The 10834-nt window shown below is 36.5% G+C and overlaps 2 protein-coding genes across 2 annotated transcripts; both read left to right on the top strand.

Annotated features, from left to right (window-relative positions):
* Positions 1-294: 294 nt before the first annotated feature.
* dapk3 (death associated protein kinase 3) lies at positions 295-5911 on the top strand. The gene is made up of 9 exons (XM_039654759.2): positions 295-416; positions 1159-1246; positions 2671-3031; positions 3197-3326; positions 3430-3478; positions 4183-4209; positions 4301-4453; positions 4764-4809; positions 4895-5911. The coding sequence occupies exons 2-9, from the start codon at positions 1185-1187 to the stop codon at positions 5426-5428; spliced, it is 1362 nt and encodes a 453-aa protein (XP_039510693.2). The 5' UTR covers positions 295-416; positions 1159-1184; the 3' UTR covers positions 5429-5911.
* Positions 5912-8357: 2446 nt separating this feature from the next.
* On the top strand, positions 8358-10798 carry LOC148981440 (uncharacterized). The gene is made up of 4 exons (XM_089131726.1): positions 8358-8795; positions 8927-9023; positions 9335-9488; positions 10421-10798. Exons 1-4 carry the CDS (start codon positions 8472-8474, stop codon positions 10443-10445), a joined length of 600 nt encoding a protein of 199 aa, XP_088987852.1. The 5' UTR covers positions 8358-8471; the 3' UTR covers positions 10446-10798.
* The last annotated feature ends 36 nt before the right edge of the window (positions 10799-10834 follow it).

Here is a 10834-nt window from a genome sequence, read left to right on the forward strand (position 1 = left end):
TATGTTTATTACACCATGTTATAAACGTCTGGTATGCTTCAGATGATTATGTCTTGAACAATTACAGACATGCAAATCACATACATTCCTACTTATGTGTGCAGAAAACTTTAACGTTTTGGATGTCTTGTGTAGCCTAACACTAATCATAATATATATTTATTGATTTACACATTTTTATGTGTGTTATGAGTCTGTTGTGGTTACACTGACAAAGGAACAGTGCAAAACAAGCCCAAACATGTCGTTTTTCACTTATATCAGTGTGCTAATAACACCTGGCAGACTCTTAATAACAGGTACAAGTTGACATCATTCTGCGGTGGAGTCTCGATGATGTCACTGAACAAGCCACGCCTCCCCAGAGCACAGCAACCGGAAAATACCCATTGGCTGAGGAATGCGACGACGTTAAGGTATGTAGCAAACAAACTCTCAGCGTTTGCTTATTCTCTAATAGTGTTCTAGGTAGTATTATTAATATTATAGAGACAGTCATATTAATTTATTCCATATGTGTTTCGTGTGTCACATAATTTGCCGGTGTTTGCTGGTCGTTTCTTTTAAGTTACAAGTTAGCCAGATGGCTAGTGGAATAAGTCAGTGCTTTATTAGATATTTTTTGGATTATCGTTTTATGACCCCATTGATTAACCACATTAAAATTATATTTTTGTGGCTGTGAAACTGACTTCTGAGTTTAAAAAAAAATGGCTGTTGTAGTTGTCTTTACCAATCAAGGCATTAAGCCTTGAAACATGTCTTATAGCATAGATGAGATAGATTTAATGGGGATGTAATTTTAGTGCGAGTTTGTACTACACTACAGTGCTAAGATACTCGCTGTTAAAGGGCCATGAAAAAGAAAGAAAGAAAGAAAGAAAGATAAAAAAGCTGGCAAGCCTAGTGTCTGACTGTAGTAGGTAATGACGTATGTAGGAATATAATGTCCACACTCTGCACATGGAACTTCTCATTCCCATCATGTCAGTTTTAAATCCAACATCCTGTGAGGTCAAGAGTAAATACAGAAGAATGTGCACTCTTCAGAACAGTTACAAACCATTTATAGTCATTGTCAATAAAGTGGTCTCGTCTGATGAAGTCAAATCCAACTAAACTAGTCCTTACAAGCACTATTTCTGGTCATTTCAACAGATTGATTAATTTGAAGTCAGCAAATCATGGCTGGCTTCAGACAGGAGGATGTGGAGCTGTGCTATGAAATGGGAGAGGAGTTAGGAAGGTAAGAGATGCCATTTCCCATCTTAAAACTCTGTACAACTAGTTTAACCTGACTTAAAATGGTCTCACACATAGTGGATAAAACAAAGATTGAGGTTAAAAGTAGCCTAAGATCTATAATTATGAAAGCTTTTTGTGTAGATATAAGGTGAAATGAATAAATCATAATGTTTGGCATTGAGTTGCAAAGGAAACCTAGTGTTTGTGCTTATCAGTGCAGTATAAACAATTTTCATGAGAGTCCTGCAATTTAAAAATCCCCAGCACAGTGACTTAATCATCTGCAAACACTGAATCAAGTCCTGCCTTTCTTCCTATATAAGGACGTGAAGGTTTCTGTTCTGTGCTGCTGCAGCATGACATCACTGCTTTACAATGCATATGCTCGCTCACTGAGCAAAGCTGTAGTGCAAATGAGACTACAGATGGGCCAGAGAAGAGCCGTCAGCATATGAAATATTTTTTTTTATGATACATTTCATTTATGCTCTACTACTAGGCCTTCATATCTGTGTAAAAAATTTCAGATTTATGCCGGATTTTTTTTTTTTTTTGACACATGAAGAAATTTCTTTTTTTTCACTTTTTTTTTTTTTTCACATTTCCCATTCATTTCAATGTGGGGACATATTGACCCCAAAGACCAGAAGTGTAAAAAATTTGTTTTACATAACTTCAGAACAACCGAATCAAGCCCAGTTTGTGTGTGTGTGTGTGTGTGTGTGTGTGTGTGTGTGTGTGTGTGTGTGTGTATAGATAGATAATGTATGAAAAGTCACACAATCTTATTCCACTGAGATGAAGGAAACCTTTTTTTTTTTTTTTTAAGTAAAAGTCGAATGTACAGTTTTAATATAAATTATTCAAAACTAATTGCAAATCAGGTTTATTGGCAAAATTTGCAGTCTTTCAGTTGTGTGCAATTAATCAAACCAACGTAAAAAAAAAAACTCTTTCCAGTTTCTGGTTTTGTACAAATTCACCATGCAATCTTCAAGAACTGATACAGAACATTATTTCGTTGGTCTGCACTTCCAAAGTCCTAAAGATGCTTTGTTTTTCAATGTATAGGTAACAATTGTAATTGCTACCTATACATTGAAAAACAGTGCAATTAGGTAGCTGTGTGCAATTGTGTTGAGTTATTTTAATTACGTTGGCTTGATTTGTTCATCCCGAACAGCTAAAAGCTCTGTAAATTGTCAATAAACCTGATTTGCAATGGGAGTTGAATAATTTGATTACAACTCTATGGACTTTAGTTCAGTGTAGTGCTTTTTTAACACACATTTCATAAACATATAATCTATATGCAAAATATGTCCTTATTTTCTGTAAAATTTGTATTATAAAAACACCAGCATGATCACTGTTTCCACTTTTCATTTCTTTTTTCTCTTTGTGTCTTTGTAACACGTTTCATAGTGGACAGTTTGCCATTGTACGTAAATGTAAAGAAAAGAGCTCCGGAACAGAATATGCCGCCAAATTTATCAAGAAGAGACGGCTCTCATCCAGTCGACGGGGCGTGAGCCGAGAGGAGATCGAACGAGAGGTGAACATCCTCCGAGAGATTCAGCACAGCAACATTATTACCCTTCATGACATCTTTGAGAACAAGACTGACGTGATCCTGATCCTGGAGCTGGTGTCTGGAGGGGAGCTGTTTGACTTTCTGGCTGAGAAGGAGTCACTGACTGAGGAGGAGGCTACGCAGTTCCTCAAGCAGATCCTGGATGGAGTCTTCTACCTACACTCTAAACGCATAGCACACTTTGACTTGAAGGTGAGCACTAGTATGTTTTGTTTTAAAATTGGCTATTAATTAATGTAGATGGCGGATCAATCAAAATGTTTAAAAAAAAAATAAAAATTTTCAAAAATGGGTGAAATATGTCTCATTAACATGGAAATATGTACTACAATAGTCTTGAATGCACTTTGTTTACAGCCTGAAAACATAATGCTGCTGGATAAAAATGTGCCGAACCCCAGAATCAAATTGATAGATTTTGGAATTGCACATCAGATTAAGGATGGAAACGAATTTAAAAACATCTTCGGAACTCCTGAGTTTGTTGGTGGGAACCTAAGTTTATTATAACATTGAATTATATCTTCTTTAATTATTATAAGTGTTTTAGGAATCCTAATTTAATTTGCCATTTCTTTTGTCATTTGTAGCACCAGAAATTGTGAATTATGAACCCCTTGGCCTGGAGGCAGACATGTGGTGAGTCATAAACATCAATAGCCATGTAATCGCATAAAACACTGGATGGAAACGTCAAGATGCTCATAAATTTGAAAAAATATTCATTAAAAAAACGTAATCGCTCAATTGAGTCAGGTAATTTTTTTTATCTGATAAGGTGCATAGAAACACATTTACTGTATAAATGCTCAACCAAAAAACTAACATGACTTTGCTTACTAACGTGACATCAGAGGATGTGATTGGATAGCTGGACTAACCAGCGGATCAGTTTCATTGCACAGCATCTCAATGTTGTTTTAGTTATTTTGGAATGTAATGTCAAATTCTGCATTAAATTATTTGGTATAATGGCCTCCCAGAAGTGCATCCAAACGCAAGATAACATGACAGCATTTATTGCGTTTCGTCTGTGTGTTCTGAGGTGCAAGTCATTTATGCATGTAGGATAAAAGAGGCTTTCCTGATTGCAGCAACTTCCATTTTATCACATATATTTCCTGCAATTTACCAGGAAGTGACGATTTTGTTCTCTTGGAGCTTTATTTGCAAATGATTTATAGATATTCCAGATATTTATATTATAGATATTTTGTTAAATTTGCAACTTTGAATGGAAACGTAGTTACTAATGGATATAAAATATTGTTTAGGTTGTGAATGCATAATATTCACTTTTTGCTTGAAATGAATTGGTTTTCTTGTGATTTGCTTTGCTGCAGGAGCATTGGAGTTATCACATATATACTGTAAGTAATTATCATGGAAATGGCTTGTTTGGTTTTTACACACCCAGGTGATACCAGTGTACTTTTCTTAACAAATATTAATGCTCTTTAGCTTGAGTGGAGCTTCTCCGTTTCTTGGCGAGACCAAACAAGAAACACTTACCAACATTTCAGCTGTCAACTATGACTTTGATGAAGAGTACTTCAGCAACACAAGTGAGCTTGCCAAGGACTTCATTCGCCGACTGCTGGTCAAGGATCCTAAGTTAGTATAATCCAGTGTTCCTACTAAGACTAAGAAATGATATAATAAAATCAAATATAAGTTAAAAAACTTATGTACCAAAATTACTAAAACTAAATAAAGATCAATGGAAAATTAATAAGATGATAAAAGCACATTCATATTTCATAACAATCACATAACAAAATTAAAAATAAACTCAAAATGGTAGTAAATTCTATGAATAATAGATAAATAATACTAAAATAATGCTGGTAAAAGTGTTATTGTTTTTGTTTAATATGTCAACTGTTTATTAATCATTGATTCAATATTTGCTTTTAACATTCAGGAAGCGAATGACAATCGAGGACAGTCTCCAGCACCCCTGGATCAAGGTTTGAATGTTTCTCTTTCCCTCACTTTTGAGTTGTCACTGTTTGTTCTTCGCTTGACTTGCTCTCATCCCATTGTCCCCTACAGGTGATTAAGAGGCGCAACGTTAGACCCGAAGAGAGCGAGCGCAAGCCGGAGCGCAGGCGTCTGAAGACCACCCGTCTGAAGGAGTACACTATCAAATCCCACTCCAGCATGCCTCCTAACAACACCTACATCAATTTCGAGCGCTTCTCTCAGGTCATGGAGGAGATCGCCGCGGCTGAGGATGGCCTACGAGAGCTGGAGAAGAACCAGCGCTCCTGCAGGGAGGATGTGGCCGCACTGCTATCCATCTTTGAGGAGAAGGAAAGCTGGTACAAGGAGGAGAACAAAAGCATTGCTGCCGATCTCAATCAGCTCAAACAGGAGCTGCAGAAAGAACAAGCCCTGCGCAGACAGAGCCAGGAGGAGACCCGAGCCACCATGCTGTCGGTCAATGCCCTCAAACGCAAGTTTGGTCGGTTGGAGAACCGCTATGAAGTGCTAGCTGAGCAGATGGTCTCTGAGGTGCGCTGGGTGGACGAGCTGGTGCGCTCAATTTCAGCTGAAAATGACACGCACAGCAACAGCATGGCTTAAGCTGCTCTGTTTGCTTTCGCAACGCAACAACTATCTAATGTCTTTGCTTGGTATGTGCAGGGCAGATATAGAGCATTAAACTTAGCAATAAGCTTCACATAAGCCTGTAGGGTTCATGTTACTTTTAGAACAAAAAAGCAAGCATTGCAAAATTGTATTTTACACAAATGCCTGGTGAGGCTGTGCATGCTTTATGAATGGCCTGTGCTTCACAGTATTCTTTTGTGATGCCGGTCTGTTGCAGCTAAAACAAACAGTTAGCGTTTTCACTCACCACTTCATAAATCTACATGCTGGATCGGTCGATTTATTTACGACTTTATTATCAGTTACAGCATTTAAAGCAAAGCATATTAATGTATATTGGGAGTAATGCACTGCACAGTCCTCTATGAGGAATTGAATAATCTCAAGATTGCTTTTGTTGTGCTGCATGTCTGCTTTTCCTATGCAAATAAATTTTATGATATGAGACAAATAGAATGACTTCTAAACATATAAAAGTCCTAAATGCTGTCTTTAATGTTGTGTATATATATCAACTTGGTAAGCTGCTTATACATATGATTTAATAGGATAGTTCACTCAAAAATGAATGATCATTTATTCTCCAAACCTGTATTTCTTTCTTTTGTGGAACACAAAAGATATTTAGAAAAAATGTCTCGGTGTTTATTTTTTGTCCGTACAATGAAAGTCTAAATTGTTTTGGACCACATTAACTTTCATAGTATGTGCTGAACCGTTTTTAAAAACAAACTCTTCCACAGAGGAAAGTAAGTCATACAGGTTTGGAACAAGGGTGAATAAATGATGACTGAATTTTTATTTTTTGGTGTACTATCCCTTTAACAATTTCTTTTTGCATAAAACACTTCAAACATTCTCTCTTTTTTTATGACATTCCATAAATGAGCATCATTATCTCTTAGAGGAAATGGTTGTTGCCATTTGTAGTTAAGTCATAACAATAATCTTGTCTGTTTGATTACAATACTGTGCCCATTTTTATGTTTTATTTACGAAAGGTTTATATATACAGTACTGTGCAGAAGTCTTAGGCACACTAGTATTTTCGCCTCAAGGAAATGTTTTTAAGCCAGTTATTTATATATTTTGTTGTAGTGTCACAGTAGGAAATATCAGTTTACATTTCCAGACATTGTGCCATTAATTGTAATAATCCGGTGAAATTTTTGAATGCACAAGGATTCTGACAACAGCCAATGCTCCACACGGAGGTCGGATCTCACCATCATGGATGCATCTGAAATTATATGAAGAAACAGAAAAAACAGAGACTAAGACCAGAAGAACTGCGGCAACGTCTCGAAGGTAGTGCCTGCCTGCCTGCAACGCAACAGTACTGTGAAAAGCACTTGTGTAAAAATGCTGTAAATGAGAAATGTTTTCAAAAAGAATGCCATAATCACAAATAGATTGTGTTAATTCACTTTTATTAGTTAACTATTTTTTTTTAAACTTTTAACAGTTAACTAAATCAAATCAGTAGGTGTTTAGTACCCTTTATGTTTAAAACAGCTTTTGTCATGGTATTGCACATAGTTTTTAGTTTTGCAGGTTTTTTCAAGCGTCTTGGAAACGTTGCCGCAGTTCTTCTGGTCTTAGTCTCTGTTTTTTCTGTTTCTTCATACAATTTCAGTTGCACTCGATGATGGTGAGATCCGACCTCCGTGTGGAGCATTGGCTGTTGTCAGAATCCTTGTGCATTCAAAAATTGGATTATTGACTATTATTGTTTATTGGATTATTACAATTAATGGCACAATTAATGTCTGGAAATGTAAACTGATGTTTCCTACTGAGACACTACAACAAAATATATTTTTTTGGGCGAAAATACTAGTGTGCCTAGACTTCTGCACAGTACTGTATATATATATATATCAGAAAAGTCCATTCAAATAAAAGAATTGAAGAAGAATACAGTTACAGTGTCTTTATTAGGTGTGTGTGTGGGGGGGGGGGGGGGGTGAGGAGTGCACTGGAAGTCAAGAGTGGTGTTTTATAATTCTGAGCATTTGTGATATATGCTTTATCTTAGTTTTCAACATGTCTAAGAGATGTTGAAAGTCCCAGACTTTTAACCAAACAGGATCTTTCCATCTCCATTGTAAGATAATCATGTTTTGTTAAACACCCAGATAAACATTTGGATTTTTGGGGGTCTTGTAGATGCCACTGTTTACTTGGAAATTTCTAACCACAGGGCATCCATGATTATTCTGAAAACCCTTAGCTTCCCATGACATGTGTTGGCATAAATCAACAGCATGTCTTTCTTTGGTGCTTTTTAGGTTTTTCTTGTTTTTAATAATTTTTTTAATAATCTCACACACCAAGTAAAAGGAGGTAAATCAAGCAAAAATTAAAATATAATGGATTTTTTTTTTTTTTGCTCACTGTCATGTCATTTCAAACATGAATGTCTTTCTTTTGCTGTAAATGAGTGAAATTATGGACTTATGGTTTGAAGGCTTTGAAACACAAAACAATAGGATTTTGAAGAATGTTAAAGTATATTTAAAAAATGTTTTGACTGAAGTCAGTGGGGTCCAAAAACATTTTTAAAAGACATTCTTTTTTTGTTTGACAGAAGAAGAAGTCAGTTATACAGGTTTGAAACAACATGACAGTGAGAGGAAATGCTGACAGAATGTTCATTTTTGGGTGAATATGCTCTTTAGTGCGTTTTGGTCACCATGTTCATCTCATACCGATTAAGGCATTATGTGGCTTTACAGTGATTTAAGAACCACAATGCCATGAGCACATGGAAGAAATGTCTCCAGGGAAATACTGGATGTTTTTTTATAAACAGCGATGTGTAATTACTCCGCAGAGCACTGATAAGGTCCTTATAATAACAATGTAGATATCCTGACATAGCTTCCACTAGACCAGAGCTCTAGACTCGCAGCCCTGCCTCAGTGAACAAAACGCAGCTCAACCCTTCCCTCACTGTCACACCAGACAGCAGAAGGTCAGTGTATTCTGTGTGTCCTACACCATCTTTCTAAGGATGGCCAGGTCCAACTTGGCCCAGAAGACCTGTAACTGGATCGTGGCTCTCCTCACGTTGTGGTCCATGGTCTCTCTGATCGTCATTGTGGTTTGGGCCACCTGGTCTCCATTGGCTAGCCTTGCACAATGCAGAGCAGCACACCAGGCCTTAATTGAAAAGATAGAGGGAGCTGAAGTGATGAAGGAAAAAGACCAAAATGTCTTGAAATCTGCACTGGAACTGAGCTCTAAAAACCAGACCAGACTGCAAGAAGAGCTGGAAAGTATTCTAGAGAGCCAGAGGGAAACCAAGGCATCTCTAACCGAGACTCTGCAACTGCAAGTGAGTAACAAAAAGTGATAAATGTTTTTAAATTGTCTGTGCTGATGCTTGGTAGGCCTGTATATCAGTATACGATATATATATATTTAGATGTAATACTGATTTTATTGGATTTTTTGTTTCTATTTTAGATGATCCTAAAGGAAAATGTAACAGCTTTGGAAAATCAAAGACTGTGGCTCCACAGTGAACATGCAAGACTTTTTTCAGAGCTGGCTCAACAAGAGGGTAAGATAACCTACCTAATATGGTAATATTTCTCAAAATTATAAATTGGCTATTCTATTCTCAACTTCCACACACACACACACACACACACACACACACACACACACACACACACACACACACACACACACACACACACACAGCACTGATATATTATATATTTGATATATATAACGCTGGTTTTATGTGCATGAGCTAAAGTTTCATTATAATGTTGATCATGGCGATATAAGATTAAATTGCCATTTCACTTCAGAATAGAACAGGTAGGCCTAATAAGTGTATGAAAATTGTTGTTTTGCTTCGTGCAGCTCTTATTGAGACTCTGTGGGTGAATCTGACCAGTGAATCACATCATTTGGATTCGTGTGAGGCTTTACGGGATGCCGCAAACAGCCAGCAGGTGGCAGCAGAGAGTCAAAGGAAAGCCTGTGAATACAAAACAACTTACCTTGTCAAGCAAATGTGAGTGATTATAATCCGACCATAGGCATAATAAATACTTTACACGCCCCGGTGGAGCGTACGTCAACGTATTATTGTATAACAAGTAACGAGCGTACAATATTGCGACGGGCAACTTTCTCATACTTAAGTTAGCCTACAAATCGCCACACAATCGAAAACAGGTCTCGATGAATTTCCTTTTACAAGCAAGACTCAAGATTTGTTTCTGGTTGTATTTGGTCATAATTAGTAAAAGTAGAAAAGCCGCAAACTTAAAAATACTATTGTGTCCCGAAATGTAATTTTAATAGTTTTTCAGTCAACATGTAGTTGTTTAAAGCTCAAATCTGTGGTTTATTTATAAATATAGTGCCTATTTAAAAATTTGATATGACGTTTTTTGAGTTGTGATATCCAGGCGTTCACCGGGCGCTTAGCGCTCAGCACCCCGCCTGAACAGGCTTACCTCTGCTAGTGCTCTGACGTTTTCCGCTGGTCTGATGTCTCTAGTCTAGTGGTTAAACATGAGATATACTTCGTCTTGTGTATATTTAATGGGCGATCTTTGGTCTCACAAAAAGAGACAGGGTTGTAACATTTTATTTTATATAGCCTGGCTGTGTAGGATTCATCTTCACTGTATGTAGCTAGGCCTAAAATAAAATTACACAAACTTTTTGTACACCAGGTAACGTTACAAACCACTGAAATCAGTTGATAAATGTATTATTATTATTATTATTATTATTATTAGTAAGTAAAGACAGTAAAAGAGGTTTTTATCCAGAAAAACGGCAGCTCACCGACTTGCAGTCTTGCCCTCTGCAAAATGCCGTTGACGACGCATCGCAGCAACATCTATTTTCTTATGTCAATGAATTCAACCGTATTGATTCAAGACGTTTATTTTACAGTGCACTGTTTCATTTATTTCCTTATCTATTTTGCAGAGAGCACTGTAAAGTTAAAGGATGAGGAACCGAAGACTTCCAAAACTGAAGAAAACTGTTACAGACACCGACCACAAACCTTAGCTTATAAAGATATTGAAAGTGCTTTAAAGTATTACTGACACAATCTCCTTTATAACGAGACATTCTGAGATATTTTTATGGTAAAGTGAAATAAATAATGTAATAATATTGTTGTTGTGTGTATAAATTTGGGAGGACATGGAAAAATAACTGATTTAAAAATATATATAAAAAATAGATCTATATGACACTTTTCCCCCCATATTTTTAAAATGAATTCCTATTCAGGACATACCAGTAAACATATTTATATTTCTGTTTTAAGCTGAATGTACTTTTGTTAGTTGTTTTGTTTGTTGACACCTATATTGTCTTCAAAACAGGTTTATA

This window comes from Pimephales promelas, chromosome 5, assembly GCF_988280905.1.
Source record: "Pimephales promelas chromosome 5, fPimPro1.hap1.1, whole genome shotgun sequence".
Taxonomy (NCBI): Eukaryota; Metazoa; Chordata; class Actinopteri; order Cypriniformes; family Leuciscidae; genus Pimephales; species Pimephales promelas.

Excerpts from the sequence above, each read along its gene's own strand:
- dapk3 (XM_039654759.2), top strand. The coding sequence starts at position 1,185 with ATGGCTGGCTTCAGACAGGAGGATGTGGAGCTGTGCTATGAAATGGGA. Across the intron at positions 4,210-4,300 it reads GGAGTTATCACATATATACT|CTTGAGTGGAGCTTCTCCGT; the intron begins GTAAGTAATTAT and ends AATGCTCTTTAG. Across the intron at positions 4,810-4,894 it reads TCCAGCACCCCTGGATCAAG|GTGATTAAGAGGCGCAACGT; the intron begins GTTTGAATGTTT and ends TGTCCCCTACAG.
- LOC148981440 (XM_089131726.1), top strand. The coding sequence starts at position 8,472 with ATGGCCAGGTCCAACTTGGCCCAGAAGACCTGTAACTGGATCGTGGCT. Across the intron at positions 9,024-9,334 it reads AGAGCTGGCTCAACAAGAGG|CTCTTATTGAGACTCTGTGG; the intron begins GTAAGATAACCT and ends TGCTTCGTGCAG. Across the intron at positions 9,489-10,420 it reads ACTTACCTTGTCAAGCAAAT|AGAGCACTGTAAAGTTAAAG; the intron begins GTGAGTGATTAT and ends TCTATTTTGCAG.